At 44.2% G+C, this 23207-nt stretch overlaps 1 protein-coding gene across 6 annotated transcripts in view; it reads left to right on the top strand.

The window, feature by feature from the left end:
* tle3b (TLE family member 3, transcriptional corepressor b) overlaps nucleotides 1-16223 on the top strand; it is a 31460-nt gene extending 15237 nt beyond the window's left edge. For 3 of the 6 annotated variants that reach the window (XM_071915683.2, XM_071915685.2, XM_078282843.1), the window contains 14 exons: nucleotides 1608-1809; nucleotides 2305-2321; nucleotides 5482-5604; nucleotides 5846-5896; nucleotides 6339-6494; nucleotides 7545-7680; nucleotides 7799-7971; nucleotides 8645-8721; nucleotides 9002-9251; nucleotides 10853-11100; nucleotides 11393-11540; nucleotides 11828-11978; nucleotides 13767-13843; nucleotides 14521-16223. In XM_071915683.2, the coding sequence (XP_071771784.1) occupies nucleotides 1608-1809; nucleotides 2305-2321; nucleotides 5482-5604; nucleotides 5846-5896; nucleotides 6339-6494; nucleotides 7545-7680; nucleotides 7799-7971; nucleotides 8645-8721; nucleotides 9002-9251; nucleotides 10853-11100; nucleotides 11393-11540; nucleotides 11828-11978; nucleotides 13767-13843; nucleotides 14521-14628 (1917 nt within the window). In that variant the 3' untranslated portion in view covers nucleotides 14629-16223. Of the gene's footprint in view, nucleotides 1-1604; nucleotides 1810-2304; nucleotides 2322-5481; nucleotides 5605-5845; nucleotides 5897-6338; nucleotides 6495-7544; nucleotides 7681-7798; nucleotides 7972-8644; nucleotides 8722-9001; nucleotides 9252-10852; nucleotides 11101-11392; nucleotides 11541-11827; nucleotides 11979-13766; nucleotides 13844-14520 lie in introns of all 6 variants that reach the window. The other 3 variants (XM_071915682.2, XM_071915684.2, XM_071915681.2) reach the window with 1 other exon arrangement.
* The last annotated feature ends 6984 nt before the right edge of the window (nucleotides 16224-23207 follow it).

Raw genomic sequence — 23207 nt, 5'->3', positions numbered from 1 at the left:
GAGCTGACTGAGTAATGGCTGGTTGTTCTTTTCTTTTAGGGATAAAGCTAAATAAACCCTTAAAGGCAGTCAGCCCTTAGATATACCCTTGTCTAGTTTCTCCATTTTCTATAATGAATGTATGGCTGAGGTTATTGAAGTTGTAGCTAGCAGGCAGAATAGCAATAGGTTGTTTTTTTTGTTTTTTTGAAGAGGCAGTTGATGGATGTGCTAAGTGTTATTTAACCTTGTTTTAAAGCACTTGCTTCCCTCTTGCCTGAGTGGCTATTTAACTCCTGTCCATCTACTCACTCCCCTGCCTGACTGTCTCTCTCACACAGACGGCCACGGCCTCTTGGGAGGTGTGTGTGTGCGCGCGCGCGTGTGTGTTCTCTACTGTGTCTGTGCTTAACGGCATTTTGCTGGAGGAGTGGGTATGCTTGCTTGGCTTTCCGGAGTGTTGAAAGGTGTTGAAAGGTTTTGAGGTTTTCTAGTGTATTGATTTTTAACTCCCTGCCTATCCCGAGGATGATTGAAGCACAGCTGTTTGGGAGTGGGAGTGAGCAAAAATGCTTGGTATCATTTCAGTTGGCCAGAGCGGGCATGTTGTTGAGTGACTGTCAACTACAGTTGTTTGGTTGTTGCAGTTGCTTTACTAATTGCTAATTGTTTCCTGTCGGTGGTATGTGACCTTTATGTGACAAGTGTAGTGTCCGTGCTGTTAATGTGCAGCAATACTGTAACTAACGTAATAATTAAAGAGCATAATATGAAGGGAGCAGCATGTCTGTTGTATAAACCTGTGAGGCACTGATTAGCAAATGTATGGACCTTTTTTTATTTTCAAACGAACCCATCATTACAAGAAATAAAAGGTTGTTATCAAACCACAATGTATTGGCTTTCTCAGAGAGGTACAACATTGTAGCTCATTACGGTGCAAACTTTCGCAGAGCGCTGACATGTTTTGCCATTCTTCCCAATGAAAGTCAAATTTATGCAACAAACCCCACGAGTCGGTGCTTATATTGTGTAGCTTGGGTTTGCCACTCATCTGTCCGCTGCAGCCTTCCCAGTCGGCTTTACCACGCACTCTGGCCTCACTCAAATTTAAAATTACTGGTATTTCCATTAATCAATGTGATAAATCAGCTAGAATGTAGTAACTCGTTACAGCGTGACATGTTGCCTCCTCATAACTTATGCCTCCTCGTAAAAATGCAAGTAAGTAAAAACTGAATACACAGCGTATTTACGTAGCCAAATGCTAAAGACTTGGAGACTGGGGCATAAAGTAATAATAATAAAGCATTTAAGTATATATTAATTTTGGGAATGAATCACATACGCTTAGTCGACTATTTCAATTATCCATCTCTTTCTGCCAGATGACGTGCATGTATTTATACCAATGTACAGAATCTCTTTTCCCAGCCAGTCAATGAGCTTACTCAACTATTTGGCAGTCAGTGTCAGCTTGCTATTATGAATAAATGGTTTGGCCTTGAGCTAAATGTTGTGTCCTGAGAAAGCCCTAATGCAAGAGCCTGGTCATCCATGGATTCACTTCCCAGCCGACCCACTTGTCCTATGTCTTGTCTCCTGTCTCTCTCCATTCCTTATAGCAGCAGCAGCTCCAGGCCCAGCACCTCTCTCATGCGGCCCACGGCCCCCCCGTCCAGCTGCCCCCCCACCCCTCAGGCCTGCAGCCCCCCGGCATCCCCCCCGTGACGGGCGCAGGCTCCGGCCTGTTGGCGCTGGGCGCCCTGGGCAGCCAGGCCCACCTGCCCGTCAAGGACGAGAAGAACCACCACGACCTGGAGCACAGAGGTGAGGAGCACAGCCTGCCACACACACTGCAGTCAACACATGGGAATAATACAACATCAGACAAATATAAATGTAACATGAGGCTAGTTAACCATCCAGGCAGCGGGGAAATAGGAGGAAAAATTTGCAGAAGTTTAGTTTGAGAACAGAAAAGATATAACTGAGCCACTCAAATGTTATTGTCTCAAAGTTACTGGCCAGTGTGGCAGGTGACCCATACTGATTTATCTGCCAAAAGACAAATTTTACCGGCATTTTCTTGGCGGGTGGTAATTTTGGGCAGATGCAATATTACAACTTCTTGTAGCTGCTATTATAAGTTAATAATGCAGAGTTGCATTTATCCAAGTATGTTTTTAGCTGAATAACAATTTTATTGCTCTTATCTGATGAGATTGCTGAGTGGTGGTGACATCCATAATAATTAGTGTTTTGCTTTTCTCTCTCCTGGCCCATCATCTTTTCACTCCCCCCTGGCAATTCCTCTGGTGAAAGAACGCGAGTCGAGCACGGTACGTTGACACTCCGCTCTCCATCTCCTCCGTCTCTTGACTTTGCCTCTCTCTGGCTCACTGTTTGGTGATTAGGTGTACTTTACATAGACTTTAGTCTACTGCTCGATAGAAATCCATGCTCTCTGTGTAAGAACACACACATTTTTGTACTCAGGGGGTATAAGCTGACTGAAATCAAATAATGAAGTCTGGCCAAATAAGCCAGTGCCATCTAATCCAGGTGGAAAATGACTCCAATCACTGGGCAAGGATTAGTAGTCAGCTACCTCCTTTAATTTCAGCACAATTAAAAGCGACTTTGACTCTCCTTCTCTTCTCCCCTCACCACTTTAGAGGATTTACTGTTGCCTATGTCCAATACGTGACTCCTTTCATCTCATACACCTTTTTCCTCTTTTTTCCTTTGCACATACCTTCTTTTTCCTTTCTCATTTCCTTTCCTGTTTCCCACTCATTTACTCCTTCCTCCCCTTCTTTCTCTGTCGCTCTCACTCTCTCTCTCTCGCTGTCTCTCTCTCTCTCTCCCTTCTCATGTTAAAGTCCCTGTTTATTGGACTGGCTTAAATCTCTCAGCTAGCTGGGGCGCAACGCTCTGTTGGATCTGCTCGGCCAGATTGAGTTCCCATTGACTGGCCATCCTGAATGGGCCCACTCATGTCTGAAGGGAACCCAAACTCTCCCCCATCTCATATGGTGATTAGCGCCTGCCAATACTACCTCTGCCCCCCCAGTGCACACACACTCACACGCACACAGTCTTCCTGTCCTGTTGTCTCAGGTCATCTGATATGAGAGTTGCAGGCGAGCACAGGGTTACTCAGTCTAAGCATGCCTTAAAAGGTCACAGGCTCAGATACGAGCAAAGACAGCCAGAAGACAGACGGACTGTAATGCTTTAGATTTTTGTCTCAGTCAGACAGTATCTCTTTCCTTTTGCTTCACACCAAGGAAAACTCTTTGTGTCTTATTTCTCCACAACAGTAGCTAAGCTAGTTGAGCTACAATGGCAACATTGATTTCCATATTTTGACCTGAGATGCAGGGATGAGGGAATGGCGGAAAGCAGCAGGGTTGGCTGAAAGAGTCAGGAAAAGTCTGACTCTTTGTGTGGTGGCCAAGGCAAGGGCACACTGCCTTCTGAGGGGGGGTGGGGGGTGTCAGGGTGGTGGTGGGGTGGGGGGGGCTTCCATGGCACTGCCCAACCAGTCTTTCTTTCTCCTCCTGCTCTCCACTTTCTCTCCCTCAGCTCAGGAGGTCTCTTTTTTCCTGTCTTCCACTCTTCCTCAGGCTGTACCTTTGTTGTGCTGCCCTTCTCTCTCTTTTCAACATTTGGAGTTTATCAACAGGCAAGAAGACTGACATCCTCTCTCTACCACTTTCACCATATCTTTCTGATGAAGGCAGGGATTTGTTGGGCTGGCTGACAGTGTGGGCTTGGCTCAAAAACCCTTCCCTGGCCTTAGGGCTCCCCCTTCCCCCTCCCCCCTCCCCTCCCTCCCTGCCTGTCTGCCTGTTTGGCAGTGCCACCCCACCACGGCAGTGCCCAGACTATAAAAACCCTGTTTGCAGCTTCTGAGAGGGTGCCAGCCTGTCCGGGCATGCCCACTAGTGGGGAGAACTCAGTGCCACACTGCTATGCTCTCATTGCGTGCCAAGTTCCTTTCCTGTTTTGCTCTCTCTTCTTTCTTCCTCTTTTTCCTCTTTTTCTCACTCTGCCTCTTTCATGCCCCTCTTCTCTGTTGGCACCATTTCATGCCCCCTCTTTGTGTCTTTTCACATGGCACCCTTGTCCAAGTTCCCTCTATGGCCTCCCTTTCTTTCTCCCCCTTCCTCTCTTTTCTTCCGTCTGATTTTCATGGACTCTCTTGTCAGTCACTTTTTGCTGTTCAGTCACCACCCTGCCCCAGCACACACACACACACACACACTGAAGCAGTCCGTGACTCTCCAGTGATCATTAGCTTAGGCCTAACAGTTACAGAGCGAGGGATGCTGCTCGCTTGTGTTTTCTTTCTTTGTATTTGCATGTGCTTGCATGTCCGTATGCACAGACACAAGGGCAGACAGGAAAGCAAGCTGTGTTGACTCACATACATGTTTGGTTAGCATTGTTGCTGTTGCCTCATGCGTGTCTCTGACCCAGTCACTCCGAGGCTCTGCAAGAGGATTAGATGTCAGGTTGTGTGTGTGTGTGTGTGTGTTTGTGTGTGTGTGTGTGTGTGTGTGTCCCATGCTCCACTCTGCTCCCACCACACACTACCTCTCTCTTTGCCTCTACTCTAGCTTTGCCCTATGCTTCACCTTGCTTGGTGAGGTAATGGCGTTGCCCTCCAATGGCGCGTGTGTGTGTGTGTGTGTGTGTGTGCTTGTGTGCATGCAAGCATGTCTGTGTGTGCCTGTGTGAGCTTCAAGGGTGATTTGGATCTCCCCACATTGGCTGTGTTTTGTGTGTATGTGTATTTGTGGTGTTGTTGTTGGTGTGTGTGTGTGTGTGTGTCTGTGTACAAGCAAGGGTTTGCTCAGCTGCCCCGTCTGTTTCCTCCTTGCTCCATTGCTTTGGCGGCAGTGGGCCTAAGCCTTCCCAGAATCCTCTCTGCCTCCACCACCCCCTTCCAGTCCAATTCAGTCCAAGAGCATTGGGCGTTTAACTTTATAGTCAATATTGTGACTGCTTTGACTGAGGAATAGGATCTAGAGCCATGCCTAGACTTAAGCCCACCATTTGGTAGTCTCTCTGGCTTTTCTGGGTTCTGAGGGGTTGTCACTTACTGTATTTAAGCCCCAGAACATCCACTTGACTGAAGGGCATATGTTGGCAGTGCAGTTCTTACTCTTTTTCAGTCACTCGCATCTTGCGCTTTCTTTTATCCACAGAGAATGGAGTTTATTTATGTGCAGTTGTCATACAGTTAGTTACTTCCAAAGTCAAATCAAGTCAAGATGGAGCTGAATAACATTCAGAATACTGGCAGAGCTCACTTCCTCGTATGATTCTTGCTCAGGCTGCAATACAAAACGATACGTCAAGTAGGAACATTCATAGGAGTTTAGGTTTTAGACAGTTTATAAAAGAAGGCACTAAAGGAGGCAAAGGTATGACAAAGTCTAAAGTGATCTTGGAGACTGATGTAGTGTGTTTGCATGTTGTCGTCGGCAGAATAACTCGGTGTCACCATCGGACAGCCTACGGGCAGCTAGCGAGAAGCACCGTGGCTCTTCAGATTATGGTCTTGACTCCAAGAAACGCAAAGTGGACGACAAGGACAGCATGAGTAGATATGTGAGTGTTTTGTTTTTGTTGTTTTATTTTTTTTATCTAGTGTTCTTGCTTTGAAATGAATGCAAGGCATTGAGATCATCAAAGCAAAAAATACAATCTATGAAATTACCATAGTGTCATTTTGATTATTTCAATTCTGAAAGTGGTAATTGTGGTGAAGGTAAAACATTGGAGTCATTTATTTTGCTCAATGTATTTAATCATCACCAAGTAAGCTAAGCCTGCCACGTCTTCATTACAGGACAGTGACGGAGACAAGAGTGACGACTTGGTAGTGGATGTGTCCAATGAGGTAAGGCTGCGTTTGGATTGAGTGGCTGAGCCACATTCCACAGTGTGAACATTGCATGGCGACTAAACACAGCTCTCTTTGTCAATCGTTTCTGGAAGCCTCAACACCTGTCACACCCTTGCCAAAAAGTCTGTGAAAATATTGTGTGTGTGTGTGTGTGTGTGTGCGTGCGTGCACGTGTGTGTTTACTTACTGTTTTTCTCTTGCCATTCACTCAGAAAGTAAGACAAAGAATCCCAAGAGAAAAGGGTGGAGTGACAGGTGAATGGAAAGCGTGTTTGTATGTGTGTGAGTGCGTGCGGGTGTGTGTATATTTATCTGTGTTTGCACATGTGGCCCCAGTTTGTTTGACCTACATGTACATGCCAGTGGCTTTCCTCTAGTCTGTTTGCTCAGTGTCTCTCTCTCTCCCTCTCTTTTTCTCTCTCATTTCCCTCTCTAGGATCCGGCCACCCCTCGGGTGAGCCCCGCTCACTCCCCTCCAGAGAACGGCCTGGATAAATCACGGGTCCTGAAGAAGGATGCCGCCCCCAATAGCCCCGCCTCCGTTGCCTCGTCAGGCAGCACACCCTCCTCGAAAGCAAAGGACCACACCCATGTGAGTGTGACTGAGCATCTGTACGCGAGTGAGAGCGAGAAGAGGGATACATTGATGACAGGATGAACACAAACTGGAGAGAGGATGAAATGAGGGGGTTGTAATAGGGGGAGGGGTGGGGGGAAAGGTGGATAAGAGTGAACTGACAGACTAAAGGGGCATTTGTCAAGTGAAGTGGGTGTGTGTGTGAAGGACTAATACACAGGCGGCTTAGCAGTTGGCTGCTATGAGGGGCTTGTAGGGGTAAAGGGTGGGTGCACTCTCAGGAAATCAACTCCTGTGGCTCACTCCTCTCAATCTCCTTTATGGCTTACCCAATAAATGGCCATTTCTTCCCGGGCCTTACGCTGTAAATAACCCAGAGACACAGTGGCAGGGGAACTGCAGTCTCCCTCCATCTTGTTTCTCCTCCCCCCTCCATCCACCCCTCACTAACACTCTCACTCAAGCTCTCCCTCACTCCCTCTCTCACTAACCAGGCTAAAATAGTCCTATGTTGGTGGTAATGTGTCAGTTTTACATATGCCATTTCACTGAGGAACAGGATAGATTTATCCCCCACCACCACCACCACCACCACCTACTGCAACACCCTACTTCTCTCTATCCCTCATTAGTGTGTGTCAACGGTCTAAAACCAGTTCCCTCTTCTCGGGACCTAGGAGGAAGAGAGAGATGGATTAAAAAGAGAGAGAAATGTTTGGGCCACCATCTTGGTTGTCTAGCCGCTCTTAACAAGCTTGACTTCTAAGCAAAGGTTTATGCCCCCACCCCCACCACACACGCATACACACTATCGCCATGGCTGTAATGAAGTGTCACTGTTAGATTGGATTACCTTGAGCCGTCCACTCAGATTGTCACTCTGGATTTCCCTGCCAGCAGTGGTATTTTTGACTCACTGGAGGATTTTTTTTACTCTGGCATGCACTATTTGAGGACACTATTTCATTTTCCGTGTGTGTGTGTGAGAGTGAGCTAGCTTACAACTTTCAGTAAGAAGATACACCACAAAGTTGCACCAACGGTTAAAGAGTATCTCTCTTTTAGAATGACAAGTCATCCACGCCCGGCCTGAAGTCCAACACACCCACCCCCAGGAATGAGGCACCCACGCCAGGCACCAGCACCACTCCAGGGCTACGGCCCCTTACAATGGGCAAACCGCCTGGCATGGAGGCACTGGGTATGTACGCACAAGCATGCATGCCCTTGCTATAATTCAGTGTTTCTTGAAGTGAAGTATTGGCCCTCCCATCTACAGAGCTACTGTAAATCAGTGAATTACCTTTTCTCTCCCCCAGCCGCTCCTGCCCTGCGTACACCGCTATCCATTGCGGGTTCCTATGCCACCCCCTTCGCTATGATGGGCCATCACGAGATGAACGGATCCCTGACCAGTCCAGGGGTTTATCCCGGTCTGATCTCACCACAGATGAGCGCTGCAGCAGCTGCTGCTTATGGACGCTCGCCGATGGTAAGGCCTCTCCTCAACTATTTCATAGCCTCCATATAGAATTTATAGATTAAAAACAAACTCTGTTTATCACACGCAGCCAGGCTGGCACACAATAAACGAAGGTCCTCTTCATCCCATACATACATTCATATATTCCTCCCCCATCAGTTTGCCACAACAAGCCCTCGCCAGTGACTGTATGAATTAGCCACCATGGCTGTAGGTTGTAAAACCCTTTTGCAAAATGACTTTGAGACACTTTAGCATTCATCCCCTATTTCCATAACTCAGTGTGAATATTTCTGCTTTGCTGGCTGCAGCTTGTTGTGTGTACATAATGAGAAAATACAAAGAAGGCCTAGCTCCTTTACTTTGATCTTAGTTAGTTAGCATTCTGAAGGCTTAAAAAAAGGCTCGCCCCCAAAATGCATCTCCATGTTTGAAAATCTCCCAGGCTTTCATTAGCATTAGCAAGTGGGATGTTGTAGCCCTGTGTAAAGCTTCTCTTTATGCAATGAAACGGAATCTGTGCCTTTCAAGGGATTTGCCTGGAAACGATGGTATGAGGGTTCCTCTGGGCATAATGCAGATAAAGCGAAACCTAGTCTGCAATTTGAATGTTAGCTTAGCCTAATTTAGCTGAGCAGGTTATTGGTTGCTTGCTAACTCTTAGCTCCTCTTGCTTGTACAGGCGGGGTTTGATCCCCACCCTCACATGAGAGCTCCGGGCCTGCCAGCCAGCCTCACTTCCATTTCTGGAGGAAAACCGTGAGTATTTGTTATTTTCCTTTTGCATTCAGAGCAGTTTGGATTTAGCCATTTCTTATACACATATATTATATGATTATTATGATAATGTGAATTTTATTGGATAGCACAGCACTTTGTAACGTTGGGAAATTGTCACATATTGTCACAAACAGCCAGGCTAAACTTTGGCTACCACATTTTGTATTTACTAAGCACTTAATCTAGACTGCCAGCGTTTTAGTTTAAAAGTAATTCTTGGCTCAAACTGATCACCTTTGCCCCCCTCTGTCCTTTTCAGGGCTTATTCTTTTCATGTGAGCGCAGATGGCCAGATGCAGCCCGTGCCCTTCCCCCCAGATGCACTGATAGGTCCGGGCATCCCGCGCCACGCCCGCCAGATCAACACACTGAGCCACGGGGAAGTGGTGTGCGCCGTCACCATCAGCAACCCCACACGCCACGTCTACACCGGCGGCAAGGGCTGTGTCAAGATCTGGGACATCAGCCAGCCAGGCAGCAAGAGCCCAGTTTCCCAACTTGACTGCCTGGTAACTAATGTTTTGTTGTTGTTTGTTACGAGGCATGGCAGGAGACAATATGAAATATGAAGTTCAAGTTTATTTAAAGTGCAAAGTCACAGAGTTGTATCGATACACTTTACAAAAAGATAACATATCAAGAAATATGGAGCGTGATATGAAAATGATCTACTGCCTGCTGATTCAGATGTCAGATATCCGGCACACTGAGATCGTAGCGGCATGCACCGGTGTATATGGAACAATAAGGTCCGCTAAATATGACGGTGCGAGCCCATGTAGAATTTTAGAAGTTAGGAGTAGTACCTTGAAATCGGCTCTGGTTGTATAGTGTGATTTTTTGGTTTTGGACAGAATTCTAGAGGCCATATTTAACCCAAGTTAAAGAGTCTTAAAACTGTATTTTGGTGGAGTGAAGAACAGGGCATTACAGTAGTCTCATGAATAATTTTGCCAAGACGTAGCATGTAAATTGAGAACAACAAAGGGCCCAGAACAGAACCTTGAAGGACCCCGAATTTCACCTCGGAATAGTCGGAGTTGGCATAATGGACACTATGTTTTCCATGACCTGAACCACAAGAGTGGAACCACGAATGCCAATGTAATTGTTGAGGCAGTCCAACAAAATCCTGCGGTCGACGGTATCAAAGGCCGCACTTAACTCAACCAAAACCGAAATTTTGGTCCAGTGTATGTCAAGGAAATTGCTGGAGAGTTTCACAACTGTGTTGAATTGTAGATGTTTCAAATTGTTACCAAAGCTTCTTTAATAACAGGGGAAGAGATGTAATGCGCTCATGTTGTATGTGGTCCCTACACAGAGTCTCCCTCATTTAGAGTTTCTTGAACATCAAATGTAGCCTGACTCCACACCCCCTACCACACTCGTTTCCCCCCTACCATCTCCCAACAGATGAAAGAGATGTGAATAATTCAGTGAAGCGTCTCACGGCTGTGCTGAAATAATCCTTGGTGAGGGGAGAAAAAAACGCCTGCTGAGTAATGATGTTCTGATTGGCCAACCCTGTCTGCCATTACTCAGCCCATTACTCCTTCCCAACTGCCTCCCATTCCTCATTTTGATACTGTGACTCCATGCCGTTGAACTCGTATGCCCTCCAACCCCCTTAAAGTGCGGCCAGAGTGCAATTGGGTCTTATAAAGCCATCAGGGTGCTGTTTTAATTCGACCGAGAGCTTCCACAGTCCTATTGATCTCTCAGTCTTCCTGCTCTCCTGGAGCCCGGCCAGCAGCCGCAGCCTTACACTCTCCCCAGCCTCTCTTGTTAAAGCTGACAACCACATCTTCACTCTAACACGAAAGAGAGGGAGCCGCATTCTAAAAACTTCACTTGTCAACGTAAAGCTCTTCTTGTGTATAAGTAGGGATGGGACTTATCTTCCTGAAGTTCACTCAAGGATTCACTAAAGTATGCCAGTAAACTCTCTTTCTTGCTCCACAGCATTATAATTGAGTTTAAGTATTTATCCTCAGAAATTTGCCTATTTTATATGTTTTAGATATTTAATAACAAGATGTTTTATAAGGAATACATTACACCCACTCATCAAGATCACGGCGATGCTCTCTTTTTGTGTCCACTCCAGAACAGGGACAATTATATTCGTTCCTGCAAGCTGTTGCCCGATGGCCGCACCCTGATAGTGGGCGGCGAGGCCAGCACACTGACCATCTGGGACCTGGCCTCACAGACGCCCCGCATAAAGGCAGAGCTCACCTCCTCTGCTCCAGCCTGCTATGCCCTGGCCATCAGCCCTGACGCCAAGGTCTGCTTCTCCTGCTGCTCAGACGGGAACATCGCCGTGTGGGACCTCCACAACCAGACCCTTGTTAGGTCAGTACTTTGGCTCAGCCAGAAATGAGCGGGGGCTGTCCATAGGGAGTGGTATTTCCATCACAACGGCACACTGGAGGCAGATATGTAGAGACTGTAGTCACTCAGTTTTGATGTTTGGTTTCTGAAGAGCTACGGGGCGTCTGTATTGACAATACATAGATCATTGTGTTTGAGCCAACCACCTAAGGCACCTTAGTGTTTCACTTGGCGAGCTATTGGGCAGTTTTGGTTATAATGTAGTTTTCTTCTCCGTTCCTGACTTTGTGTTTTGGTGTCTGTGGTATTCCAGACAGTTCCAGGGCCACACAGACGGGGCCAGCTGTATCGACATCTCCCACGATGGGACCAAACTGTGGACCGGAGGGCTGGACAACACGGTCCGCTCCTGGGATCTGAGAGAGGGACGGCAGCTCCAGCAACACGACTTCACCTCACAGGTACAGGCTTGCATACAGAAATTCTTCCAATGCCAAGTTGACTAGTGTGTGACTAGCAGAGACACCTTTACATATTCAAACATATACGTGCTTTAGATCTACTCAAACACAATCTTGACTGTAGTGCTTATTTGCTCATTAATTACTGTCATACAGATTAACATATTCATAATGTGGGTTTTTTTTAGGTGATCTTGGTTGCAGAATAACCTTCCCTTTGAGGAATGTGTTGAACATGAAAGTGTTCATGATGTTGATGATCTTGATCCATCTCCCCCTTGCTGCAGATCTTCTCACTGGGCTACTGTCCTACCGGTGAATGGCTGGCTGTGGGCATGGAGAGCAGCAACGTGGAGGTGCTCCACCACACCAAGCCTGACAAGTACCAGCTGCACCTGCACGAAAGCTGTGTCCTCTCCCTCAAGTTTGCCTACTGTGGTAAGCATCATGCAAAGACACTACATTACTACAACTGGTTTGTATTTTTTCCTGATACTGAACAGGGGTGGGCACCCTATTTTAGCATGAGATATACTTTGCCTTGATTAGGTTGAGGTGAGCTACCAGTTCCACCCATGCAGAATCAGTGCATAGTATAACTTTTTCATTACCATAATTATGCAAGCACATGACAAGTCAGTTTTGTTATTTTTTTTCTATATATTATATATGACTTATAAAAAAAGAGTGTGGTGTAGTTTGAAATATGCCATATTCTGTAGTCTCTCATAGTCATGTTCTCTCATAGTTCAGCAAAGCATCTAACATTTTATATTGAAATCTAAGTAAATTCTTACTGGAGGAATTAGGATTTGACAGTCTGATATATGAAATTGAGGATTCAAACTTTGTGACACTGGAAAAATCATTTTATTTTTCTTACACGCAATATTAAGCAAATTCATCTATTTTGAAGGGGTAGTATTTTGCCTTTGTCCCCGAGACTCATCATAGGTGCATCAAAATGGAGATGAGTCTGCCTGCGAAAAAAGGGCAGGGCCACTGAGCAAGATAGGGCATGGATTCAGACAAATTTGTTAGTCCATCTTATAACCATACAAACATGATTGTGATTAGATGCCGTATATTTTTTTTCTTTTTTCTTTTTTAAATCAGACCATCATCTTGTGATTGCCTGGCAGGCGCACTGCTAGCTGCTGTATCGCTCTGCAACTTTCTGATGGCCAGTTTTAGCTAGTTGATAACTAGCTGTAGCCCCAGTGATAGGTGCATCAAATAGCTATTACATGATTGGTTACCCATGGGCCACATTGCCATAAAGTTCAGCTGCAGCTAACTTTTCTGCACCATCAAATGAGGAAAGAAGTTGACAGTTTCTATAGTTGTCAAAATGAATGAATCTCCACAAGTGAAGTTTTCAAGAGCTTGTGGTGTGAACCCATGGTTAAAATGCCACGTTGCCCACTGGAGCCTTATTTATCCGAACCCCTCAGGAATGGAGATTATGTGGGAGAATTAAATGTATGAAGCACTGAATTGTATTGAAATTCCAAACCAAAGCTTATTCAAATGATATGAACTGTCTATCCACATGCCACTCTGTACAGTCTAAATTGCACATAGCAAAGGCTTTTATTGGTATGCATTAACAAGGAAGCTCTAGCTAGTATGCACATGAGAATAATTTTTGTCATTGCTGCATTTCTTTTAGCTCATTCTGCCTGTTGGGCAGACCAGCTGGCTTTAAGTCTGTGGCTCAGACAAATGAGGTTTTACTACAGCCTAACATTTTCCTGCCAGAAATATCAGTATTCATTTCCCCTCTCCAAGACCCCCCACAGCACAGTCTCATATCTCAGACACTACAGAGCTGGTTAATTCAAATAATGCTCACTGCTTCAGAGCCCTTGCTGTCACTAATTAAATCATTAGCCAACTAGTCAGTTGGCTAATTAATCAGAGGGTGATTTGAATAATTACCAGAGTGGAAATGGTTTGAGTTCCCCTTCATTATGTGGTATTTTATGCTTGTTTATGTAATGGTATTTGCCCCCCTTAGGTGTTTTATGGCCATTGATGGATAATGTTATTACAGAGTAGTATGGTAGCTGTTGCTGTGGTATTAATCCCGACTGCATGCATAGCAAGGCTTAAGTACGGTGGTGCCCCAGTGTGTGAGGACAATCTTCACTGTGTGTGTGTGTGTGTGTACAAACTCGTATACCTACAGATTATATGCTCAAGGAATCCATTCTGTGTTCCCAGGTAAATGGTTTGTGAGCACAGGGAAGGACAATCTGCTGAATGCATGGAGGACTCCTTATGGTGCCAGCATATTCCAGGTAACTCCAGTAAACACAGATACACAAACACACAAAGATTTACAGCAAGAAGATAGCTTGGATAACATAACTTGCTGCACTTATTCATTGCCATTTGTAAAGACCAGGATTTGACATTTGATAGAAACAATATCTGTTCCATCAGACTTCATTTCTGGTAAAATCACAGAGAAAATGGAAACATGAAGTGCTGCTAATTTACAAGTGTGGTTCAGAAATACTATCATACTAATTATACTTTCATACTAATCATACAGACAGTCGCTTTTGCATTAAATTAGCCTTAGGTCTTTACACAAAACACTTGTGCAGAGCCCCAGAGTCTAGACCTGGAAAGAAGCTGGAAAATTGAAACCATGACCAGAACCAGAAACCATGGTAACCATTATTCACAATGAAAATAATCTATTGGCTGTTCATGTGGTCATTATCTGTTAAGGTTGCTGCGCAAAAGACTAATGGTGAAAAAAATATCTTGATGAAAGAAAAAGCAAACCACTTCAGCTTTGTAATAGCTGAGAAAGAAAGGAGCTGCTGCTCCCCATAACCTAAGAGCCACTTGTCTAGGAATTCAAGTAACATTAGCTAGCAAATCAACACAAATAGAGCAGGAAGCTCCTTACACAGTCCTTAACAGAGAAAGTTAACACTGGCTTTTTTGATTTTTAATTCCACAGTCCAAGGAGTCGTCCTCTGTCCTGAGCTGTGACATTTCGGCAGATGACAAATACATTGTGACAGGTTCTGGCGACAAGAAGGCCACCGTCTACGAGGTCATCTACTAGACAGTCCTCTACTAGAGTCATCTACCAGAGAGCACAGGAGGCTCCTCCGCGGCTTCAGCACTTCTACTGGGATGACTAGCCCTCTGATTTCCCCTGTGTTGAACTCCTCTCCCATTCACCCACCCTCTCACCCCCGCCCCTCCAGACCGTCCATGGATTGGACTACAGTGGACTGGGACAAACTAGCCAATGGAAATCGATGGAGCCACTGTCCTGAGTATGCTTGTACTGGAAGGAAGTTGATTTTTTTTTTCTGTCCTTTTTGATTTGGAGGGTCTATTTTTGGGTTGCGCATTTTTTTTTGTGGCTTTGATTTTTGTTTTTCCTTTTTTTACATGATGAGAATATTTCGGTGTTGTAACCCAATGAAGCGGCGCTTCATCTCTGAGAACCTCGTTCCCCAGACGTCTTGTGAAAAGTGTACATATCGGATTAAATAAAAGACATTTTATATATATATTATAAATATATATATATCTATATTTTCATGTCCTGGGTGTACTTGTGATGATTTTGTTTTGCCTCTCTCCTTCATGCCAGATATTTGAGCGAGAGAGCAGAAAGTAGATTAGAACTTTTTAACAATTTTATTCCTGCTTGATTTTCTCGAAGCACATTCTCTGGGCTGACCTTTTCAGAAATCAAATACATGTCTCAAAATGAAAAGAGGAGCACAAAACTTGTGAGTTGGACGCTTTCTGGAGATTTAACAATGGCCTTTTGTGACAGTGCTCTTATGGAACTATGAATATGTGGTCCGATCCATAATGTGGAGCCTACCGGCTCAGGCAGAGCCATGGCTGGTCTGGAATCGCCACTGGCCCCCTGTGGGACCTATCAGGACACTATGATCCCAGAAAGGAGATGGATGTAAATTTAATTGATATTAAAAAAAACAACATTTTTTTTAAGTGTACTACTTTGTCTGTGCTCTCTTTCTCCCTGTTTCTTGTACCTTTTTAGATGATGGGAGATGGGGAAGTTTGATGTTTAGCCTAACCCTTGGACCTCAGTTGGCAGCACTGCAGCAGGCACAAACTGAATGACAAAGTGCTCTTGCCAACTTGACATAATACGGATGTTGAATTGTACCATTGATTCATGGCTAGAGACTAACCTCAATGATCATTTGGGCTATCGCCACAGTGGTACCAGTGTGCTCTATTGGAATCCTTCTGCCCTTTGTATCTTATCAATATTCCTGGAGAGGGTTTGTGTGGCTGGGATGGGGAGGCGGAGAGGTGTTTGACCTGATTGACTGCTCATGTCGGTTGTCTCTATAACGACATTCAGTGCCTGTAATTGCTAATGAGGCAGAAGGGAATGGTACTTATTGTTAACACAACATAAATCCACAAAGACAGAAATTAGTAAATGGAGGAAGAATTGCCAGCGTCACCCATATTGCGTACAAGGCGACAGTGGATGATCAGATTGTACACTGTGTCACTTATCCTGTCAGCATTTCCCACAGAAAACAAGGAGGCGAAATGCGCTAGCCTCTCCGATTCACACCAAAGTATGTAGCAAATACTGTCAGCACTGAATAGAAATGTACAGTTGTTAATAATCAATAAAACTGTTTTTGTAGAACGGCCCATTTCCTTGTGATTGACCTTTTGACAAGAAGTCAAGTCATGTTTTACCTAGAAATATAAAGTTTATTTTCCAAGATTATGGGACTGATGCAACTTTGATTAATGATGGAATGGATGATGTTCAGTCTTTGGATAGCGCTATTCGCTGTTTGTTGATGGCAAGCTATAGCATTTTAACGGCTTTTGAGCAGCTAAAGGGTGTGTGGAGGATTGAGCTTCAGCCTCTGTCACAAGACTTGGTTTATATCTTCTATCAGTTTACAATTCCAAGCCATTCTTCTTGCCTTTTATCACAGACATACTAAATCAACAGCAGGAACGGAAAAGACAGTGCCATGTGTTTTGAATTCCACACATCCTTTAAAACATCACAAACCTCCTTTACCTCAAAAAGGTTTAGGACGTAGAAAGGAAACCCGACTGTGAAAACCCAAAGTAAAAGGCCGTGGCTTGCATATGGGCAATTGATAAGCATTGGATCACCTCATTATGCCCGGCTTCAGTGTGGCCATGGACTCACTCAGTCCTCCAGGCGTTTCTCGCAGCGCAATGTGCACAGTGCAGAATTTGAGGGTGTTCCTAAATCCCACGTTTATCTCTGTTTAAAGAGGAACGCACACCACATGAAAGATATGAGTATTTTGCCATTGGGCTTAGATGGCAGATATGACAAATTGACAATCAAGCTTTTGTTAAATTCTGACCTGCATATGATTTAAAACAGTCACAAGGTGTGGGCTGAGAACGTTGTTTTCACTGTGTAATGGCAGCTAACTCAGCCAGTTAGCTTGATACCGTTCGTCTACCAATGTAAATATTCGACTGTGCTGCTGCGGCTCCTCTGAAAGCCTGCCAGTCTAAATACCAATGAGTTGTGATAGCGCTCTGGAAGTCGCTCACCAACACACCCAGTGCTCCGAAACCAAACACGCCAAACGGTATGAAACCAGGAACCAAATGCACATAGTTCATTGTTTGTTCACAGAGAAATCAAGTAGTTACAGAAGAGGTAATTATTGGTAATGGGAACAGTTAAATGTCATGATTGTGAGACACAGAGTTCTATTATGTTTGTCACCACACGCTGATATGAGACAAGATAAGTTTTGTGTGTGAGGTAAAAGGTGAGAGAGAGAGAGAGAGAGAGAGAGAGAGAGAGAGAGAGAGAGAGAGAGAGACTGCTGGTGTGAGTTAATGGGTTTGTTTCCAGACGGGATGGTTTGTGGTTTCAGGCCTGCTGACAAGACTAATGGTGGAAGGGATGAGACACATAGCTAAGGATCAGTGTGGCTTGCCAAACCACGCTACAGACACACACACACACACACACACACACACACACACACACACTCACACAGACCATGTGACTACACTGTTGCCTCAGCTTAACACTTAAATCACAGAACCAGCAGAGACACAGTCAGTCACACACTCACTTGTGTTTCGCACGCTCTCACACACACTTAGGAAAAAGGCATACTACTTTGGGAAATTGTGGCTTTGCGTGTGTATATACAGTAGTTGTGATCTGTGCAGTGATTGTGAAATGGTATTTCAGGATTACATATTTCACAAATTAATTCCATTCCAGTTTGGCCAATGGACGTCACAGAATTATGAAATTGCTAATTTTGGCCTTTGGTGTTCTATATTTAGTTAGAGATACAGTTCCGTAAGATTACTCCCAATACATACTGTTAATGGCACTGTCAGTAAATCCTGTTTTACTGTTTGAGTGACTCACCACCCTGGAACATTTGCCATCTCTCTCCCTTTTGCTTTTCCTTCTCTCCTTTCTTTTTTTCCTCTCCCACGTCCTTTCCCACTCTCTTGTTCTGCTCCCACCACAGGTGGCAAGTGAATTCATTTTCACTTTTGTGGGGGTGCTGGCTGTAAGGCTGTGATTTCTGAGTGTGTATGTGTGAGAGAGAGAGAGAGAGAGAGAGACACACACACACACACACACACACACACACAGGGACTGGGGATGCAATATGGGGAGACTATTCTTTGCCATGCATTCCACCCAACTGTGTGGGTTTGTGCCTTCATGCATATGGCTGAACTGCGCATGCATACAGAGCACATTTTGTTCAAATGCCTTAATACTCATTGTACCAGCTTTAGCAGCTACAGTTCTCCTTTTCCTCACACTCATTGAGACTGAAGCCTGTGGTGACGGGACAGTAGACGTGCCTGTGGATACGCTGTTTGAGACATCAAGTGCTCTCTAAAACAAATGAGCCAGTCAGGGGTGTTTTGTACCCAAAATTGATGAGGAGGAATGAATTCACACAAATACAGTATGTCCACAATGCAAATCAATAAAACCATAGATGAAAGGAGCTTGTCAGCTTGGCAATGACTGCATTTTCAAATCCAACAACATAGGAGGCAGTGTAAACACAAAACACTGGAACTGGGCTGACATGACTGGTACAGAGAACAGTGCCTCCAGTTGCTCACCCCTCCTTAATCCTCCTCCTCCATCATCTGTAGCCCCCTCACCTCAAGCCTATGCACATGAAGCCACGCCCCCACACACACACACTGATAGAAGTAGACAGACAGAAACCTCAATGTTGCCTCCAAAAGGCCTTCATCACTATCTTTAGGTTCATTGACTGGGTCATCTCTGCCTACAATGACCATCAGATCAGACACCCTCTCTTCTTGCCTCATTATGATCAGAAACTGTACAAGCATCATCATTATCATCATCATCATCACCCAGGATTGGCCTGAAAATGTCATATGGAGGGTGAAAATCTTTGAATGAAATCTATATGGATATTGATTTAAAGAAACTGTCATCTAAACTGCCAACCATTCTTTTACTTTGACTGACATTTGTTTTTAATGAAGATATATTTTCAAATGAACATATTATTTTCTGCATCATGGCCTGGAGTTACCAAATGGAATTCAGTGTTTTGCTAACAGTCCTTTTTCAATAGGGTCCCAGCACAGCTGGCTAGTAGGCTGGACAACCTGGTCAGGTGGATGAGAGCCAGCAAGCTTGTATGCTAAGTAGTTGGTGGCCGGCTCTCTGGCAAACTATACAACACTTTTTCTTAAAGGTGACAAAGAACTAGCTGCAGAAATGTTTTCACACAAATCTGTTGATTCAAACTACTTTAGCACTTTGCTGTCTGGCTGGAGAATTCCTACAACTTTGCAAAGTACACACAGTCCGCAGAAAGGGAACGGCAGTTACAAAGATGTTGGGCCAGTGCTGAGATGTAAAGGTACAGCCTCATGATTTTAGTTGGGCTTGATGTGCAGTTAGGGCCAGTATGAAGCTCATCCAGACAAGGAAGTCTTAGTGTATCTGGGAGTGCCAAGTAACTCATGGAAGAAGTTATTAATACAGAGAAAGGGAAAGGTGGTTTACCAAAGTATGATCTATGCCACAATTACAATATTCTGAGTCATTTAATTAAGGGTGGAAATAAACACTAAGTTTGACTGGACATGCCAGACAGGATCTATGGTTGAACAAGTGACTGTTGAACACTACATGGTTTGAGAATTTAGACATGATATCTTGAGAGGCAAGAAAGTCTCAAGGTAAAAACCTTTGCAAAAGTGTTGAAAAATTAAATAGAGGGTAATTTGAATGAAACACCCATTCTGCTGTAGTTTGCTAAGTTGTTTGCTAAGTTAAGGAAATGGAAATAAAGGAAATGGATCACATATTGATCAAGATCTACCCTACCCCACAAGAAAAAAGAAATATGCACGGACGAGTTTGTTCACGTTTTGGCTTGTTTTTATAATGGTCCAAATTTATGTCTGTGACCAGAAGAAACACCAAATGTGTCTTCCATTTCCATTTCATGCATAATTTCATACATGAAAATTTACTGGCGGGCATTGGACTATGACATGGCTCGCATAAGCCCAGAAATGTCTATGTGCCACATTTCCAAGCCAGAATCCATACAGTAGTACACTAATGACGCGGCACGCATTTCCTACAAATACAAGGCAAACACTAATCATCGGCTGCCATCATTTGATTACAATTAGCTCTTGATTGAATACAAACATCTGCTGTTTGCCAAGCAAATTGGATGTGAGGGGATGTAACGGGATACTATGGATATCTCTTGTATTCTCTGCTAAAAGCTGTCTTTGTGCTCCAGCAAAAGGCTTCCAACCACTTTGTAAGGCTTGCCCCATGAAATACTGATGCAAGATGTTTTTGCTCTCCTCTTGACAGTCAAGCGCTTTCGCTGTGCTTTTGTGTAAAGGAGGAGAAGGGATGAAGGGCGCTCTACCTCTCTCCTCTTGTTGCTCACTCTCCATTTCTCTCCCTGGTCCATTTCTGCAGCGAGGCAAAGGTTTCGCTCTCCTTTACCTGACAGCCTTCCGATTCCATTTCTCTCTTTGGCGCCGTGTGACGAGACGGAGAGCAAAATGATGAGCTTTTTTCTCTCTCTTTCTCCATCTCTCGTTTCTCGGCAAAACAGCCTTTTGTGTCATCATCGCCCCCCTCCGCCACCTCCCGTTTCTCTTCACCCCATCTTTTCAGCAATAATACCCCAACCCCCCCCCCCCCCACCTCCATCTTTCTTTTCTCTGTATCCCCTCTTCATTTCTGTTCCTTTTAAGTGGCAGCGCCTGAGCACGTCGATTGGGGAGAGAGAGATGGAGAGGAGGGAAGCGTGTGCGTGCGTTTTTTGTTTTTTAAAGAGAGGAACAGATAAAAAAATGAGAACCTCTCCCCTTTCTCCCTCACTCACTGGATAACCAAGTGCTCGCGGAGAGCAGTGGGAGATTAAAGGGAGCCTGTGGAGAGGCAGAGGCACTGGTGCTTCAGCTCCCAGAGGTCATTTGGGTCTTTTGATAGCATCCAGGCCTCGCTGCATCTCCTGACCTGTCCTTAAGACGAGAGGCTTTCATCAGCCTCTGCCGGACACAAGAGCCCACTTAGATCAGGGGCTCAAATTAGAGGAGGGCTTCACGTGTGTGTGTGTGTGTGTGTGCGCGTGTGTGTGGGTGTGTGTGGGTGTGGGTGTGTGTTGAGATTGTGAATTATTATGTTCAGTGCTTTTACTGTTGTATTCTTTCCCTTGATCTTTGATTTCTCTCTCTCTCTCTCTCTGTCTCTCTCTGTCTCCCTCTCTTTCTCTCCCTCACACTCTCTCTCACACACACTCTCTCTCTCACACACACACAGACACACATACACTAGACTGGTGAGAACAATGCTGAAACTGGATTTTCAAAATTATTTGTCAGGGAAGAACTTGGGGATTTGAAAGGATTTAATCTTATAAGGGTGCACAGTATTGTGGAGAAGGCTATGCTGCTGCTAACTGTATAACTATATACTGAATATGTAGTATATATAATTAAATATACATATGGTGCTCTATATAATAATAATAATAATAATAATAACCTTTATTTGTATAGCACCTTTCATACACAACATGCAGCTCAAAGTGCTTTACATCAATAAAAGGCAGATAAGAGACAGATAAAAAGATAAAATTCATATAAAAGAACATGCAAAATGCATTGCATTAAAAGAATCAAATCAAGTAAAATACAAAGATAAAAGAACACAACAAATACTCCCACTTTTAGATGCACATTGTGAGTGATATATATAATACATATACTATATACAGTATGTGACTATATTGAAAAATATCTTTATTAATATATACCTACAAATCTATGAGTGACAACTGTCATCTAGTGAGGTATGTTCTCTAAAACCTTTTGTCTTTTATTGCAAGGTGATAGGTATACAAGGTGATAGGTAATCAAAATAGATCAATTATGATTCCCATGATTGTCCTCAACAGCTGTAGGTTGAAATGCTTCTTTGGCCATAAACTCTTTTGGACATCCACCCCAAACCGTTACAATATCCCCCTCACTTCTCCAAAAAAGGTGGCATTTCATTTACAAAACCAGACTTTCCTCTTAAAAAGGGAAACCGCGAGGCTCTTTCCACAGCAATCACTTTAACTGCCAAGGTGAACGGGGGTTAACAAGCTCAGCAAAGCAAATAATTGGTACAAATAAGTCATTAAGAGAGTGGAGGGGCTCAGATAAAATGTGAAGGAGCGCTAATTGAACATGATTATAAACTTCTTTCCTTCCTCCTCCATCAATTGGAGCTGTAACAAGAAAGTCCTCAGTGATAATTAGGATCACTGGGCAAAAGTGCCACTTAAGAGAAACTCAAAAGGGAGACTATTCAGTACAGGAAATCACAGTGTGATGAGTTTACCCAAAAAATAGTAAAATCACTTTTGATTTCACATGATCCTGTGGTGGTTTCTCTATAATTTCCAACAACATCATTTACTTGAAACTGGATATTTATTTGCCTACAAACAGGGTTCAACTGATGTGGGTTTTGGATTAAAGCTGCTAATAGCCAATACTTTGTGCCAATATTCAATATCTTTACATTTGACAAATAATTATAAGTGCCATAATGACATTGATACTATGTGTGTGTGTGTATGTGTATTTGTGTGTTTGTGTGTGTGTATGTGTGTGTGTGTGTGTGTGTGTGCGTGTGTGGGGGTGTGTGTGTGTGTGTGTGTATGTGTGGGGGGTTTAGAGTGGTTAGGTTAAGGTGTTTAGTTAGGGCGTTAGTGTGTTTGCTTGCCCTTTGTGGTCGTTGGTATATCAGCATGAGAAACCCCCTTCTTTACGCACACAATGCGCACACACACACACACACACACACACACACACACAGTGTCCGAGTAAACAAAGTAAACACAAAGTAAACACACAGGCTTCCCCAGTGCGCCCAGCACTTCCACTGGCTACTGCTTGAATCAGTATAGACAGTGGATGGTGTGTGTGCATGTGTGAGCATTTGTGTGTGTGGGTTTGAGTGCATTTATATTTTTGTGACTAGCACCTATAACACACACACACACACACACACACACACTCACATTAAGCCCACTGGACCCAATAATACACATCAAAGAAATTAGA

The sequence above is a fragment of the Centroberyx gerrardi genome, chromosome 1 (assembly GCF_048128805.1).
Source record: "Centroberyx gerrardi isolate f3 chromosome 1, fCenGer3.hap1.cur.20231027, whole genome shotgun sequence".
Lineage (NCBI taxonomy): Eukaryota > Metazoa > Chordata > Actinopteri > Beryciformes > Berycidae > Centroberyx > Centroberyx gerrardi.
This window is presented reverse-complemented; position numbering and strand designations above follow the sequence as displayed.